The sequence below is a fragment of the Pseudoliparis swirei genome, chromosome 7 (genome assembly GCF_029220125.1).
Source record: "Pseudoliparis swirei isolate HS2019 ecotype Mariana Trench chromosome 7, NWPU_hadal_v1, whole genome shotgun sequence".
NCBI lineage: Eukaryota > Metazoa > Chordata > Actinopteri > Perciformes > Liparidae > Pseudoliparis > Pseudoliparis swirei.
The window spans coordinates 5,406,538-5,423,923 of record NC_079394.1 but is presented as its reverse complement, the minus strand read 5'-3'; the positions used below and the strand labels follow the sequence as shown (position 1 = coordinate 5,423,923).

Below are 17,386 nucleotides of genomic sequence, written 5' to 3'. Positions count from 1 at the left end.
ATTTTTCTCTGTCTCATAACTGATTTTTCTCTCAGTCTCATAACTGATTTTTTTCTCATCGTTTCTCTTTTGGCTTCAGGAGATCAAATTGATCACAACAGTTCTGCAAAACAGTCACAATTAAATGGTAATAATATACATTTCCTATGATCCCTCGTGTATGACAAACTATAAATGTGTTATTTGTAGTTCAAATATAACCACATTTTTTTATTTTTTTATTCCTGCATTAGATTAGATAGTCTTGCCCCACAAAGTCTCACCGTGTCTGCAGCGGATCTGATATTTAATCTAGATGTAATGTTTTATTCCTCTATGTTATATCTACATCTTGTGTTCATACAGGAGGTGTGGGAACACGAACCGTTTAATATCACGCTCCTTCCATTTGTGCATTTTTCTGAGCAACTCAAAAAGAGAAAATGTGTTTTTTGTCATCAAACCACCAAAAAAATCCCTCTTGAGATTTGGACATGTTTGTAGATATTTAGTTATTTTGACATTTAAATGTTAATCATTTTGAAATGTCATACTCTATCCACAACAGATGGGGGAATAGGGCGGCCCCTTTTTAAATAGATCAAAACATGGGGAAGAGATGTGGATCGTGTGGAGCTTCATCAGTGTTTTTTCACAAGTTCATGTAATTGTATTTATTGAGTGTGGGGCTGACAACACAATCATATTTTAACGTGACGTGAAAGAAATACTAGAGCAACTGTCTTCTTTACTCGAACATGAAATGAAAAGGAAAGTAAATTGACCTTGATGACCATAAGGAACATAACATCTTGACACTCTGACTCCCTCTGACTCGGGGAGTAGAAATATCTGATTGTTTTTTTTACCGCTCGTCTCTATTTGAAAAAGCTGCTTCTGCTGCATTGTCCTGGCATTTTTATTTTTAGCCAATATCTTTTAGGCAATGGCCAGTAGGAACCATTTTAAAGAAGTAGGACCTCACCTCTTCCTTAAAATGTGAGGTCTTTATTCTCTGGAGCTACCAGTCTCAACACTTTAATGTTCCCACATGGGAGCTTTGAGCGTCTGCGTTTACTCAGCTTTATGCTTTAATGACTCAAACTATATGCTTGTGTGTCTCTACTTTAAAGCCTTTTTTACATGCAAAATGTTTCTATTTTGGTGCTTTTAGGTTTGCACAGCAGCAGTTTTATTATTATCATAATGATTATTATAATGATGTACATTAGCAGTAAGTGCTCTGTACGTTCTTATTTGCTTTTATCGTTTGTTTTTATTGTAATTTTTAATGCATAGCTTTTAGGATTTTTTAAATTATGTGTTGTAAAGCGTCTTTGAGTACTATGAAAAGCGCTATAGAAATGTTATGTATTATTCTTATTAAGTGGCTTCCATTTAGAAACAAATAAATAATCTAAAATACATTGTTTTAATGATATATACGTCTGGAAGATGTTATAAATGCACACACTTAAACCTTCATTTGGGCATTACTTGAATGTTTCTTTCACTTCCTTAAATTCAGCTATTTTTAGTGGACTTGAGTCCGGTCTGCACACTGAAGGTGACGAGGCGTAAATCGTTGTATCACAAACTTTGTTGAATTACTATAAAGTCCATAAAAACATGTATGATTATTTGTCTCGTCGTTGATATATTTTTTAAATAATAAAGAAAACACAGTAATGACATTACAGTTTCACGTGCCGCGAACAACATTGGAAGCATAAGACGCTAACGGAAATAAGTAATGAACTACTTCGTTAGCATAGCATCCGTTTCTGTGGAAACTGGAGACAAAGAACAAACATTTGGACACAGATGTTGTTTTTCTCTGAAAATCCGGTGATGAAACGGAGAACAGACGTCGTGAGACTTGAGTGACGAAGAAAATAACTCTGTTTCCCAAACTCGTTTGCTGCAAGGCAAACAACCAATGAAACGGCTCGGAGGAGACAGCTTCCTGTTCTGTGGCGTGAAGTTCAACATGGTGTCACACAACTCCGTCAAGCCAGAGACGAGAAGGCGACTTCTGGACATGGGTGAGAAGGACTTTTATGTTCATTGTAAGGTTTTATGAATGTACTGCAATCAGTTAAATAATGTACAGTTGTAGATATTGATCTTGATGAAAATTAACTCTTTAAACAATATATGTAAAGCTTTACCAGGTCTGTTTATGGAGAAAAATTGTAAACACATTAATTTGTGAAAGAAACCAACTAGTTTGATTTACAAAACCTTAACCGTCTCAGGGATTTATAATCACTTATAATTACTTATCCAAAGGATGGATGGATAGCATATCTGGTGAAAGCAGCTTATCTAATGCAGTTGTTAAATGGCAAAGAAGCAAAACAATAAACATGAATAGCGCATGTCCCAAAGTGGTGGAGAAATGATGCAGTGTAACAAAAGTATTTCCTCAACGCAAGAATGAGAAGTTTGAGTCAATACAGAAAGTGGAATTAAAGGTTAAAGCCACAGCACAGGAAACAAGTGATCTCAAAAGAGAAGCATCTTGGTTTTGCACACAAGTGATATTCTGACTGGGTCGAGGCCGACGAGCTCTGGAGATGACAGTTTGTGAAGATTCATATTTCTTTGCTTGTGGTCTTAAATCCCCTTTTTCCTCATTAAATGCATTAATACGGTGCTAATATTGAGGAAAGCATGAACCATAAGAATAATAATGTACAGTGATTATTAATATCTCATATTCCAGTAGTTTGTGAAGATTCATAGTTTGTGAAGATTCATATTTCTTTGCTTGTGGTCTTAAATCCCCTTTTTCCTCATTAAATGCATGAATACGGTGCTAATATTGAGGAAAGCATGAACCATAAGAATAATAATGTACAGTGATTATTAATATCTCATATTCCAGTAGTTTGTGAAGATTCATATTTCTTTGCTTGTGGTCTTAAATCCCCTTTTTCCTCATTAAATGCATTAATACGGTGCTAATATTGAGGAAAGCATGAACCATAAGAATAATAATGTACAGTGATTATTAATATCTCATATTCCAGTAGTTTGTGAAGATTCATAGTTTGTGAAGATTCATATTTCTTTGCTTGTGGTCTTAAATCCCCTTTTTCCTCATTAAATGCATGAATACGGTGCTAATATTGAGGAAAGCATGAACCATAAGAATAATAATGTACAGTGATTATTAATATCTCATATTCCAGTAGTTTGTGAAGATTCATATTTCTTTGCTTGTGGTCTTAAATCCCCTTTTTCCTCATTAAATGCATTAATTATTAATATCTCATACTCCAGTAACAATAGTAACATGTGCAGGGTTTTTAACAATCACAAGTGCAAGGAACGATTATGTTTTACGTATGTTGCAGTTTATTGATTCAGATCATCTATTGTAGTGCACGTGTTACAATATGATACGCTGCAGCATGCAAGCGGTTATGTTCATGAGCAGCAAGTGGTTTTACAATCTGTAGTTTTATATCAGACTCAGTTGACAATATGTTGTACAATTTTCTAGTTTGTGCACTGATCATCTGAGCATGACGGAAATGACATAAAACGACTACGTTCACGGCAGTTGTGATGTTCGGCTTTAACACTTTTTTTTGGGAAAGATGCTAAAAAGTATCTGTGTTGTCCCCGCTGTGTGTCTCCTGAAGCTCGGGAGCACCGGAGTGACACTTCACAACAAACAGCAGCCAGGGACGAAGAGCAGGGGACCGAGAACCAGGTACCAACTCACTCACTGCTGATTCACGTCAGTTGGCCCTTCTGGAAGCACTCGGGGGTTAACCTTCAGTTACAAATAATTAGTGACGACACACACGACTGTTCCGACTGAGCAGTCTTAGCATTTCCTTTTTTTTGCTTGTCAATTTGAGATTGTGGCAAGAAAAAGTGCCGATTGTGCGAGTACAGTTGTTTGATCTTGATGGCTGATTGCGAAATGAGCGACGAGGAAATATGTGATTGTGTTTTGTATCCTGAGAGGGCCGTGAAACACACGCACATCTCACCTCATGAGACACACCACAATGTTTTCACGGCACATAGAGAAACTGCCGCAGGTCTTCGCGAGCCAGTATTCTGGTAAGTGACACGAGAGGTACAATATGAGAAACACAATGCATGAGATGTTCGTTGAAAGCCTGGTGGTTTCTGCGGCCCGCCGACAGCATCGCTGCAGCACGCCGGAGGATCACACGTTGACTCATTGACACCAACATCGACCCACGCAGTTTTCCAAAAGAAATGTACCTAGTGGAAATCAGCTGAGTGTTTCACAACGATATTCACACTGAGATCTGCAGTGTGTGGCTTTGAGTGCAGACGCTTCCTGTTGGCAACCACGGATGCATAAACCTCAACGTTTTGTGAATCAGATCTGAAAACAGCGACGAAAGTGAGTGAGAACTTTATGCAAGATCCCAAGCAAAATGTTGCAATTTTTTTTTTTATATACTTTATTAGAGAATGTGCACAATATAACGACAGGGATCAGCGAACAAGTATTTTGTGTGTGTGTGTGTGTGTTGTTCTGTTTGCAGTAGTACTGCATAAAGTGACAGGAAGGTAGAGCAAACAGACAACGTAAAGTGAAAAATGAGAAGAAACACAACTAATAAATCAAAAATAAAAAAACAATTGAAAATAAGGAAAAATAATGAATCATAATACGCCCACCCACAAACCCACCCACACCCATGGCCTTTACATTTGTTCAAAAATGTTGCAATTTTAACGTGTTCACCACCTCCTCGTTATTTCAGATGCAGATGGAAATATAATGGTGTCGCATTTTTATCAGCTAATAACAGTTGTGGTAATACAGACAATTAAAATGGGTGTGTCACATATGATTTTTGGACATTTTGAGTAGAAACATAACATCTGCAGTGGGAAAAGCAGGCGATGCAGAAGTGGAAAGTCCGAGCTGTGGAGCGGCTGAACTGTGACTCAGTCGGGTCATCTTGGTTAAAGGCCCGCACCTTCACTATTACTCACTCTGGAGGCCGACTTCTCGGAACCAGGAACCACATAGAGGAACTTTATTCAATATGAAACCACGTCGAGGTGATTTGTTGAACAATGACTGCGGCAGAAATAAAGCCGCTTCTCGGTGCGCTGATTCAAAGTAAGAGACTGACGCTGTCGGCCGTGGCCTCTTTTGACATCCAATCTTTTGAAATTGATGGATACAACGTGCGGTGTGATATTTCACATTTAAATATCGGCATGAAATAACAGAAGCGAAGTCAGCATTTGTGCTTTTGGAATATAATAATTGTTGTGGTAAAAAATGGACAACTACCATGTATTTATACTACGTACTGTATACACGCACCAAAACACATAAAGTTTGAGTTTTTCTTAAGTGATAAATGAAAAGAAAAACACCCAAATTAAATCTTTTAAGCCGTACGACATAATTTTGTTAAAAATACAGACACTGTATCATCTCCATCAACAATTAATCTTCCCAATACTGTAATGTTTTCTACTTCTCTTCTTGAAACCTGTCCAACTGTTGATTTTAACTCTGCATGTCTTCACTGTTTCATTTCTCCTTTCTTACAAACCACAAATAGTGACATTGTCAATTTCTTTCCCTGACTTTCTGGGTAGTCTGGGTTGTAACACTTGACACGTCGAGTTTCCTGGCATCATCACTGTGAATGAAACTAGTTCTGCAGAAATACAGCAAACACACCGACAGCCATTTCTCAGAAATGACAAAGCAGCTTCAATATTCAAAGTTTGTTTACAACACTTGATCACATATATAACATCTTTTGGCTTCACGTTTGTTTTTCTAAGTGACATTTGTGATACCGGCGACTGACAACTCTCCACCAAAAACCCCACAAGTCTGTTGCTTTCCCTCCAGACAGGATGTGTAGCGGTACAACCCTACTTTCAGATTTTGATGTCTCATTTTAACACCTGCATCCCGTAAGATTACGCTGCGTGTCTTCTTTCCCGTCTACTTGATTTTCATGCAAATCATTTGAAATGTTTTCTCCACAGGTTTCTCCCTCTGTCATTGAGATCCTCTATGACTGAAGAAGAAGAAGAAGAAGAACAAGAACAAGAAGAGAGGCCCAAGCTAGTGCAAATGGAAGAGAAGGCGTTTGTATCAGGTCTGCACTCGTTCATGAAGGACAGAGGTACACCTATAGAAAGGATCCCACATCTGGGCTTCAGGCAGAGTGAGTTCATGTTCAATGAGCACATTATTCAGATGGCATTTGAAAGAAAGGGAAGTTCTCATGTGTGTCTCCTTCCCCAGTTAATCTTTGGAGGATCTACAAAGCTGTTGAGAAACTTGGGGGCTATGATTCAGTGAGTATACATTTTTTATTTGAGTATAGTTCATAGTGCTTCAACCAGTGTGTAAGTGAAGGAATCAGCGATAGGTCAGGTGCTGTAACACGGTGGTTTTTACCACACTGGAAGAAATGTCGCTCTGGAGCTGTCGTCGCTGCGTTGTCTTTGATGTCCACGCTGTGAGACGAGATCTGAGCGTGTGGAAACGGTACTAAAGCCGGGGCTGGAAACAGGGTTGACCCTCGTCTCCACCGCCACTGCTCACTTCTAAAAATGAGTGTGTGAAAACCAGCAGACTTGTCAGTTAACTCGATGCCTAAGGAGAGAGATGACTTGGGACAAAACAACGTAAAAACTTTAAATTAAGAGTAAACAATTAGGTATAAGATGAGTTTGAGCTTCAAACCATATCTGATCCACGAGGTTCCTATACCCACACATACTGGATGAAACTGCACACACAAAATAATAAGACAATATATCGTAAATGATGACAAACTAGGCAGACGTTCAGTTTGTAGGGTACCTGGAGTGATACGCCATTGAGTCTCGGCCACTTACTTATTTTCTTACACTTTGTTATTCAACAGGTGACATCAGGGCGTCTTTGGAAGAAAGTGTATGATGAGCTGGGAGGAAGTCCAGGGAGCACCAGCGCTGCTACTTGCACTCGCAGACACTATGAGAAGTGAGCTTCACTTTGTTTTAAACTTACCTGTCAAACCAATCACGATATTAACTGATTCATAACCAGAGTTGTGATTTGTTTAGGCTGGTGCTGCCCTTTGAACGACAAACAAAAGGAGAGGAGGACCGACCTCTGCCTCCAAGCAAACTGCGGAAGCCATATAAAAGAAACGTGGACGGCAAGGTCACCAAGGCTGAGAGGAAGAGGAAGAGGAGTCCGTCGGATAGAGAGATGGACTCAGAGATAGAGGTAACACACGTGATGGAAGAAAAGGTCTCACGGAGAAAGACACCTGTACGACCACGTAAAGTGTCCTAACACTTGACCTGTATCACTTTATAGATACACAGCGAGAGAAGTCCAGAGGCTGCCTGCCGAAGTGAAGCCGTGATGCAACCTCACCCCTGGGCCGCCCCGCCAGACCGCTCTTTGCCAAACCGAGCCACCGCCGGTCTTTGCACTTCTGTCTCTGCCCACCTCGCCCAGGCCCCCACGTCCAGCCCCTGGACTGCTCCTCTCCCGCCTGCTGCCGGAGAGGTCATCTCTCCTCTGGAGAAAAAAAAGCGGATGGCCCAGGCGAGCCTGAACTTGCCACTGAATCCTCCTCACACCGAGGATAACGAAAGGCCCTCCGTCATCCGCCGCTCCCAGTCTCCGGCCCGGGCTTCTTCCAGCCGGAACTGCGACTCCTCCGACAGCTCGCCGCTGCCTTCGTCCCCGTCCTCTTCACGCAGCCCCTCCCCTTACTCTGTTTCATCAGAGGACGGCCCGGAAGGAAATGAAGTTTATCCTGCATCAGGGTCCCCACTTTCCCAAAACTGTACTAGCGCTGTGAAAAATACACCAAGCTGTAGTGAGGAAAGGAAGTGTAGTCAGATACCCAAAGACCCTGCAAGACAGAATAAAGACATCAGCTCCCAATCCGCAGACTCCATTAAAGTCCAGAATAAAGACTCGGACTGGATGCCTCTTCACAAAGGGAGAGGCAAATATTCCAGCCAAACTCTCCAGTCATTCTCCTCTTCCACGGTGAGATCGGATTGGGCTTCAACATCTACCTCTAGTTTCACCAAAGTTATTCCAAAATCTGTGCAGCTTCTGCGGCCCGCTCCTATTCGGCCAGGTTATAAAATCCAGCCGGTCAGGGCGACGCAGCAGGACGAGTCTCTGACTTGTGCGAAGAGGCTGACCAGCATGGCTCCCTGGCTGTATCCGACGGAGAAGAGGGAGAAACCCAGGACAATGCAGCAGAAGGTCCCCCCGACTCAGCACAGCCTGGCCCATCCCACCGCCAGTCTGCCGGTGTCGAGCTGCGACAAACCAGGGAGATACTCTCGACACCAGCCTTTATTACATCCGGTTTTTCTCCCCAACAGAATGAGACTACCTCAATCTCAACTAATATACCGACACGTCCCGATGAGCCCCGGTCACTCTGCTCTCATGGGGTCTGTTGTTTACCCGTATCCCTACGGCCTTCCTCTGATAAATCCCCAAACTGGATACGCCCGACCTGCTATGCATCTCTTTTACCCTCACAAGCTGTGATTCTTGGTATTTTAACTCTAGACTTCAATAACAACAATAATAATAACTAGAACGGGCACTCGGTAGAGCGCATACCTTCGCATATCACAAGATTGGGCATTGAATTATGAACATGTTGGCATTAGTTGCATGCCAATCGGATACAAATTGACCGCGCTATGGTAAAAAGAAGATGTTCACCTTTTCTTGACCTTTGACCCGATCGATCCCGACATCTAATCAAATGGTCCCCGGATAATAACCAATCATCCCACCATTCGGTTTAATACTTTTTGAGTTATGCGAATAACACGCAAACACGCACGCACGCATACAAATAAATACACAGCGATCAAAACATAACCGTCCGCATTTTCAATAAGTGCAGTTTGAGCTGGCTGGCCTCGTTGTCTGTTGCTCATAGTCATTTTGGTAAAGCCCTACTTGTGTTTTTAACACGCTTAACTATGCAACACAGACATATTTAGGTGATGTGGCTTCACAGTCATCCCCCAGTGGTGAACTAGTTACGGTCAGAACGGTGCGACTGTGCTGACCTTCTGCGGTCAAACCAAACTACGCTGAAGGTAAAGGAAGTGATGGCTCGAGATATGGTAATTATATGATCACAGTGAAACAAGTTCAATCTGGATCGAACGGATGCATCATCTCTTTAACAGAACTGTGCTAAATCTACTTATTAAATGTACGTATTTAGTTTTTCTATAGTTTGATTAAATGCTAAACAATAAGCCATGCTTATGCAATGATATATTTGTCTGATTATGCTAAATTCCCAATAGCTGGCCTAAATATAACCGTTTAAATTGATCTAAACCACAGTTGTTGCACATTTGTTCTCACTTCAACAATTTAAATACTTTGTGTTGAAAGCAAAGAAACCTTGTTGTTGAACTGAATTGTGAAGTATGTCGGACATAATGCTACTTCATCAGGACTGTTTGTATCAATGTTTAGACATTTAGATCGTATAAGCAGATCTTATCGTCATGCAAATGTACTGAGACAGAATGATCATTGAAAAATGTCAACAATCAACATTAAAATGTCTAAAAAATGTATAAACAACCTTTGGTCCTCTGTTTTTAATTAAAGGAATGCTTCATCAAAAAATGGCCGATGAGAAGATCGCCTGACACCAGATCAGCCACCATTGACCAATGTAGGCGTAGATTTTGTTGGTCCCTTTGAACCCAGACGGGGCCGGAGACTGTCAAAAGGGACGGCGTAATGTTTACCTGCCTCGCCATTAGAGCCGTGCATATGTAACGGAGTCGACTTCTTCCATGGCCTTTTCATATCTGTTACACATTTAGAGATAGCAGACAGTCTTGACGCCAGCTCTTGCATCAATGCCCTGCCTATGCCGTTTCATGAATAGAAGAGGCCAGGCAGGGTTACCAGGTCTGTGTGACAAAACCAGCCCAATGGCCAATAAAACCAGCCCAAAAACCAGCCCAATATCAGAACTCAAAATATGCCCGTGCCAAACCATATACACTGCTTTTAAAGTCCAACGGCATTGCTATCATTGCCAAATGTATTGTAATATCTACAAAGTAACACCAAATGTTTAGTATGCCAGCATTAAAAGCAGTTCTCCCAAAACAGTTATTTCACCTAGGTCCTAAAATGGCCTTGTGTAATTAGATACAGTATATTATCAAAAATAAAATGTGTGTACGTGCTGATCTGGTGTCAGTTTGGTAGGATTTGGATATAAATAAATTATTTCATTTAAAATATGGATTTTTATTTAAAGATATTCATGTAATTTGCATGCAAAATCGGTCTACCCTCGTGAGAGAACAGACCCTCACGGACAACAAGGCACTAATGTGTGAGGTCGAACGTATCATTATGACCTGAAGTAATGTACAAGAAAACCAGAGGATTTTAAGTGTTGATGAATGTTTGATATTGGATTCAGTTGATGGCTCTTTGAATTTAAGTTATTTGGTAATGGTTTAACTCTTTAATTGTCAAGCTTAACCACGAGGGGCCAGATAAGCACCATACGTGTATATGTAATGGTCATTGGGAAGGAACAAATAAATGTTAAACACTGGAGTCCATCTTTCAAGCGAAGAGCGCCACCTACCGTCCTGGAGTATGTAGTGTACATTATCCATCCATCCATCCATCCATTTTCATCCGCTTATTCCGGGGTCGGGTCGCGACTCAATTAATCCACTCACTAGGGTAATTTCTTGATTTGAATATAGGGTTGACAACCCTCCCCACTCCAGCCTTTTTGCTCTTAATCAGAAGTGTGTGGTCAGCCAGAGTCCCTCGTAGATGGTTGTAACAACACTGGTCATAATCCCAGTGTTTTCCCCCCCAGCACCAAGGAATGAGCACACTTGTTGTGACGTTTGACATGATACTTTATTTGTCGCTCTGCTCTGCCGGTCTTGTCCCTCCATCTCCCTTGCAGCTGAAATAGGAGAGAGAGACAATTACCCTGATTCCTTCCAGCTGAGGCCAATCAGGCATCTTCCCAGCACCTGTCCCCTGAGCCACGCCCCCACACACCTCCACAGCTGAGCGTAATCAAGCTCCAGCCACCACAATGGTCCTCTGATCAGTGGCGGCTGGTGGAATTATTTTTTGTAGAGCCATCCAATCAATTTCAGCAAACACACCAGTAGCCTTTGACTTAATGCAAAAAAAAATTATCAAACACACATTTCTACTTAAATATGTAAAATATGTAGTTAAATATGTAACATTTATTCCAATACTGAAATAATAAGGATATCTTATTCATTCAATTCAGTATATTAATATATATATATATTAATATTCAGTATAATATGATATATAAATACCATCTAATATAAATATACAATATAAATATCATAAATATATTTGTATAATATAAATCACTATATATATATATATAGTGATATATTTATATATATATATATTTAAAAAAATAGAACATGTTAATATATTAAGATGCCCCTATGATCCTTGTTAGGGTCAAAGTGAGCCTGTTTTTATCTACCTACTCATTGTGTTTCTTCACTTCCTGTGTCCATCGTCCAGCATGGTAGCGACGTGCACTTTGCCCAATATGGCTGCTTAATGGAGTTATCCATGTGTGTCCTGGTGTTCTCATGTTTTCTTAAGTCTTCCAACAAGTGCTTCATGTTCCAACAAGTATCCCGGCTCAAAAGGAAAACATTCCAATTCAACAACATCTGCAAAAGTGGCCTCATGTGCATGAAGTAACCTGACCACACATTGACGCTGATGTAGGCCTTCTCCTTGGAGGTAGTAACTCAAAGGCAATGGAGCCGTGGCACTTAATTAATAGTCAGAATGATGGGCCGTATGCTGTGAAGTCTGTCCTGGCCTGGATGTTTAGTGGACCTGCAAAGAATGAGACCACCAAGATGGAGACAGCTCAAGGGGAGCAAGGCCGTGAGACAATGTTTACACGTCAACAATAACACAAGATAAGAACACTTGAATGTTTCTCCGGATTTATCTTTATATTTAGCTTTTGAGAGGACAGAGCAAACCAGATCCCTTTTTATTTATTTATTTGTATTTGCTGTGGTTATCATTTGTTTTTCATTTACGTATATATGTGTTCTATCTGTGGTGAAAAGACGAAAAAGAAAGTGTTAAAAAAAAAGCATAAAAGCATACTGGATAAAAGCTACGTCGTTGAAGTTCCCGAGGAGCAGCTTGACCGTGATGACTGCAGGGTCCCCTACGTTCCTCATCGTGCGGTGTACCATGCGGAGAAAAATAAAATGTGTGTCCTCTTTGACTGCACTGCTTCTTTTCAGGATGTGGTGTTGAACAGACAATTATTGCAAGGACCTGACCTCACCAATACACTCATCGGTGCCTTACTGAGGTTCCCTGAGGATCCAATGGCCACAACGGCGGACATTGAATCGATGGTCCATCAGGTCAGAGTTCCAGAGACAGATGCAGACCTATTGAGATTTCAATTGCGGTCAAAAAGTGAATGGCCACCGAGACCAGATAATGAGAAGCAAGACCTGCAAGAAGATCCAGAGGTCAGGAACATCACTGTGCATGCAATCCGAGCTGAGGAGGGCGCTCACCCTTTGAACACACTGCCTCAGTATTTCTCAAGTTGGGACTGACTGAAGAGAGCAGTTTCATGGATTTTGAGAGCCAAGGAAACTTTAATCGAACAAGCCTGTGTTTTCATGTTTTTCATTCTGCACAGCAATTCAAACAGCAGAAACTAACCTTTTTCTGAAATAAGCGATTAGTCATGTTGCCAATAATCTGAACCATGCTGAAAACATTGCACTGCATTCACCTAAACTTTTCTTCTGGACATGTGGTGGCTGTGGCAATGGTGACTCTGCTTTATATGACAGTAGCTCTCCTGATTATGGTGCGACCCGGTTCACACCCTGCGTGTCTGATGAAGCACAGATAAGCCCAGAGGAACATACAGAGACTGTGCATTCCTGAACGTCAGTAGGCCTACTGATGACAATAACGGAAAATCTTGAGGCAAGAGCAATGAGGTGGGAAACAAAGAGGAAATCAGACTAATGAGATTCTGCTGCAGGCCGCAGCGTTGTTTGAAAGAAGACAGCTGGAACAAAGCAAGCAGTTGATGCTTTTCTGTTAAATACATATGGGTGATTCTGCAGAGGAGAGATGCCACGTTGCTTTGGGGTTTCTTCGTGGGAAAGCGGTTTCCATGTTCTGAATCTTTTTTTCCATGTGTGGGTTTAAATATTCAAAACAAATGACTGTGGTCATCAGCTGAACATATTTTTCATTCATCAAATTATAATTACGTGGAAATGTAATTTGTTGAACAATCATTACACTTTCAAAATAGTGTATATAGTGAATATTACTCTGCTAAAATACATGTAATGTAAAGTAATACACTATATACTCTCGCTATTGGTAGATCAAGTGTACAGCCCTGAATTTAGACTCAGGCAGCGGTATTTTTAGGCTGTTTAAATCAATCTCCTACAGAAGATGACCCCAACGATCATGTTAGAAAGCCTTACTGTCTATAAGGTAAAGCATTCCAAGATATATGCCCATTGTTCTCTTTAAACGTCTATCGACGGTACACACACCACACAGCACGCAAGGAACCTGTCCTTACAGACCTTACGTAGGGAAACACTTAACTTCGCTCGTTCTCGCGAGATTTGTTGCAGTGGCGGGAATAAACAAGCAGTTCCTCCAGTAAATGTCCGCTGCGGTGTAGCTGGTGTTTGTCTCTTCGCGATACTTTTCTAAACTGCCCCGTTAGAGTCGCGTCACATTTAAAACTCCCCTGTAGACTCAGCGTTTCGCTTAAACGCCGCATTTTGTCTGTTCGCTTCGCAAAAGAAAACACACTATGTCGGACGCTTTGTCTGATGACGGCAGCGACGTCAACCACGATGACACCCAGGAGGACGTCATGACCCCGGCCGAGCTGATCGCCAAGCTGGAAGAAGTGAGAGGACGTGATCAACTTCACCCCGGGCTCGTTAGAAGGAGACACAGCGCGTCGCGGACCCTCGTGAGTCCGCCGTGTCCTCACAGCCGTCTCCTCTGTGCCCCTCGCAGGCTTGGCTGAACGAGAAGTTCTCCCCGGAGCTGCTGGAGAACAAGTCTGAGGTGGTGGAGTGTGTGATGGAGCAGCTGAGTCACATGGTAAACTAAGCGGGGTACTTCCGGCTCTGTGGTCTGTTTGTTACCTTCGCATTCAAAATGCGGAAGGTTATGTTTTGATCGCCGTGTATTTGTATGCGTGCGTGCGTGTTATTCGCATAAGTCAAAAAGTATTAAACCTAATCGCATGAAATGTGGTGGGATGATTGGTTATTATCCGGGGACCATTTGATTAGATTTTGGGATCGATCGGGTCAAGGGTCAAGGTCACGAAAAGGTCAACATCTTATTTTTACCATAGCTCGGTCAATTTGTATCCAATTGGCATGCAACTAATACCAAAATGTTCATAATTCAATGCCCAATCTTGTGATATGCGAAGGTATGCGCTCTACCGAGTGCCCGTTCTAGTTTGTTTGTCTGTTTGTGATTTTATCCACATTTGGAAATGTCACAACAGCACTGGGCTGTCAGCATCGATTGTTATGCATTGGTGGAAAAGTAAATGATGTCCTCTTAAGCCCTAAAAAGGAAGTAATACAATGTAAAAAACACAATATGTGCCTCTGTTGTGGTTTGGAAGTATAAAGTGTAACACATTTCATATACTCGAGTACTTTCCCTAAAATGTACATGAAAGTATTTAGTTGCATTCCAGCCTTAATTGTATTCTGTCAATTGTTGACATCATAATTGTCAGGAAATGTTACAAAATAGATCATCAGATGTTAACTCCTCATGGTTTCCTGATCTTTTCCTCCAACAGGAAGCCAATTTGCAGCGGGTGAAGAAAGGCGACACGAAGGCCAGCATCCATCGCATGGAAATAGACCGGATTCGCTTTGTTCTCAGCAGCTACCTGCGCGCCCGTCTGCAGAAGGTCAGTAAGGTCAACAATATAACCGTGCACACTAAAGCTCTCATTTCACTTCGTGCCCTTTGAGATAATCGCATGATCTTTGTGCCACGTATGGTGTAGATTGAAAAGTTTTTCCCGCATGTCCTGGAGAAGGAAAAGTCTCGGGGCGAGGGAGATCCGTCCCTGCTTTCACCTGAAGAGTTTGCGTTCGCCAAAGAGTGAGTATTACCCAGCGAGGTTGGAGCTGTTTGTTTATTCCGAGGTTTTTGTGACACGTGTTCATCTGGCACACAGGTACTATGCCAACACAGAAACCTACCTGAAGGCTATAGCACTAAAGCGCATGCCCCCCAACCTGCAGACAGTGGATATGCTCAAAGCGGGTACAATCTTGCTTTTATTTTCTTCATTTTTACTGTCCTGCTCTCTTTTATATTTGTTACCTTCGCATTGAAAATGCGGAAGGTTATGTTTTGATCGCCATGTATTTATTTATTTATTTGTCTGTGTGTTACTCGCATAACTCAAAAAGTATTAAACCGAATCGCATGAAATTTGGTGGGATGATTGGTTATTATCCGGGGACCATTTGATTAGATTTTGGGATTGATCGGGTCAAAGGTCAAGGTCAAGGTCGTGAAAAGGTCAAAATCTTCTTTTTACCATAGCGCATGCCAAAATGTTCATAATTCAATGCCACATCTTGTGATATGCAAAGGTATGCGCTCTACCGAGTGCCCGTTCTAGTTTAGTCGAGAATGATTTGTGCCTGAACTTCCTGTAGCATGGTGGTACTCGGTCTGACATTTCCATCCCACTAAATCATTGTGTTGTACTCTAATCCCAGTCCCTGAGCCCTGCCTGGACTCCTTTGTGTTTCTACGAGTGAAGGAGAAACAGGAGAACATCTTGGTTGAGCCTGAAACAGACGATCAGAGGTACATTATACGCGTCACTGTTTTTAAGCCCCACTAGGTGGCAGTGTCACCTTTTCACATTCAGTACTATAAAGTTGTTCTGCATAGATACTGAAAAAACTGATATAATCTCCACTCTTTCTCTTCAATCAGAGAGTATGCTGTAGATCTTGAAGAGGGCTCTCAACATCTGATGAGGTATCGAACTATAGCGCCGCTTGTTTCAATTGGAGCCGTGCAGTTAATCTGAACGTCGAGGTAAGTAACGGCGAGTTGGTCTGACTGTCATCGTTCTCAGTGACTCAACACCGCCCTCAACCTCCAGCACTGATATCTGCTAGTTCATTCCTGCAGATCTTACATAAGCAACTGCTTTGCACTGATATCTGGATTTCTTTTTAGCTCTCTGTTTTTATTGCAGTGTTCATTATCACCTGGTAACAAGAAACGTCTCAAGAACCAAAATATGTTGACGATAAGGCAGATTTGTCATTTCACTGAACTACGATTAACACGATGTAACTTTGGTTGTTCCAGGTCCGTCTGTTGGTTTGGATGTTTTGCGCTCCAGGAGGTCAGAACATGAGCAATGGCCTACGTTTGTAACATAAGCGGTACATTAACCGGCAGAGATTACATCTGGATTTGCACTTCATCTTCTTCACTCTGGATTACGGACTAACTCGTGGGACACAAACAAGGACATTTTTTGCACTATATCTTCCAGTCATGTAACTCTTAAATAACACCAAATATAAGTTTGTTTTGTTGGTGCTTGGTGAGGAATGAACCCTCCTCACCACAGCAGCGTTTTGAGTGCTGTGAAGTTATTTTAGGATCTTTTTAATAATGTCACAACTAGTCTGCTCATTGATTCTGTTGTTCCACCCAGATGACTCGCATTGTCAGACTTCCTCCTCTCCGGCTCAGTCACGAGATGCACCCATGGGTGAAATGTCATCCGTTTGCTTGGCGTCATAGTGCATATGGGCATGTTTGAAAAAAACATGGTTTCCTTTGTTCATTATTTCTTAAATGACATTCACACTTATATGAATTACTGTCATAAATAATATTAATCCTGTTAGTTGTCAGATAACTTCTGTGCATCTCTTCATTTGAAGTTTCTTTTGCATGTGTTTTAAAAAGTTTTGCCCTGAAATGACATATGGTGTGAGATGTAATTGTTGAAATGGCATTGTTATGTAAGAGTCTCAAAGGGAGCAATCAGTGCTTCTTGTTTGCCTTCACACAAATTGCCCATATTTCGGAGCTAATAAGGGACGGAGGGAGCGCCAGCTTCAAGAAACTGAACCACTCTGATTGAGCTGATACAGAATCCTGAATATACAGAGATGCATCTGCAATACTTTAATGCTATTCTGTTCTTTTAGACCGTGAAAATGTGGATTTGAGAAAAATAAATGTACTTGTAAATGATTGACG

The 17,386-nt window shown here is 41.4% G+C and overlaps 2 protein-coding genes and 1 long non-coding RNA gene across 5 annotated transcripts; 2 read left to right on the top strand and 1 right to left on the bottom strand.

Annotated features, from left to right (window-relative positions):
- The first annotated feature begins 1,918 nt into the window (after nt 1-1,918).
- Nucleotides 1,919-9,596, top strand: arid5a (AT rich interactive domain 5A (MRF1-like)). Its single transcript, XM_056420059.1, is given in 8 exon segments — nt 1,919-2,024; nt 3,633-3,703; nt 6,001-6,023; nt 6,025-6,182; nt 6,263-6,315; nt 6,891-6,988; nt 7,072-7,237; nt 7,331-9,596. Coding segments are annotated over 8 exon segments (1,881 nt in total). The 3' UTR covers nt 8,537-9,596.
- Nucleotides 9,597-10,899: 1,303 nt separating this feature from the next.
- On the bottom strand, nt 10,900-12,647 carry LOC130197032 (uncharacterized). The gene is made up of 3 exons (XR_008832360.1): nt 11,551-12,647; nt 11,072-11,194; nt 10,900-10,973 (listed from the first exon to the last, which is right to left on the bottom strand). It is a non-coding gene; the product is annotated as an uncharacterized LOC130197032 (long non-coding RNA).
- A 1,086-nt stretch (nt 12,648-13,733) lies between these two features.
- Nucleotides 13,734-17,381, top strand: gins4 (GINS complex subunit 4 (Sld5 homolog)). Of its 3 annotated transcripts, none has more exons than XM_056419489.1 (8): nt 13,734-14,006; nt 14,120-14,206; nt 14,931-15,044; nt 15,177-15,241; nt 15,318-15,406; nt 15,871-15,961; nt 16,094-16,198; nt 16,478-17,381. In XM_056419489.1, exons 1-7 carry the CDS (start codon nt 13,908-13,910, stop codon nt 16,188-16,190), a joined length of 642 nt encoding a protein of 213 aa, XP_056275464.1. In that variant the 5' UTR covers nt 13,734-13,907; the 3' UTR covers nt 16,191-16,198; nt 16,478-17,381. The 3 variants fall into 3 exon arrangements, with proteins under 3 accessions (XP_056275464.1, XP_056275463.1, XP_056275462.1); XM_056419488.1 differs by having other exon boundaries at nt 15,174-15,241; XM_056419487.1 differs by having other exon boundaries at nt 13,736-14,006; nt 15,144-15,241.
- Nucleotides 17,382-17,386: the final 5 nt, after the last annotated feature.

What these genes read in the sequence shown, in the direction of transcription:
- gins4 (XM_056419487.1), top strand. Translation starts at nt 13,908, where the DNA reads ATGTCGGACGCTTTGTCTGATGACGGCAGCGACGTCAACCACGATGAC. An exon ending in TGGAGCAGCTGAGTCACATG is followed by an intron (nt 14,207 to 14,930) that starts GTAAACTAAGCG and finishes TTCCTCCAACAG; the next exon opens with GAAGCCAATTTGCAGCGGGT. An exon ending in AGTGGATATGCTCAAAGCGG is followed by an intron (nt 15,407 to 15,870) that starts GTACAATCTTGC and finishes CTCTAATCCCAG; the next exon opens with TCCCTGAGCCCTGCCTGGAC.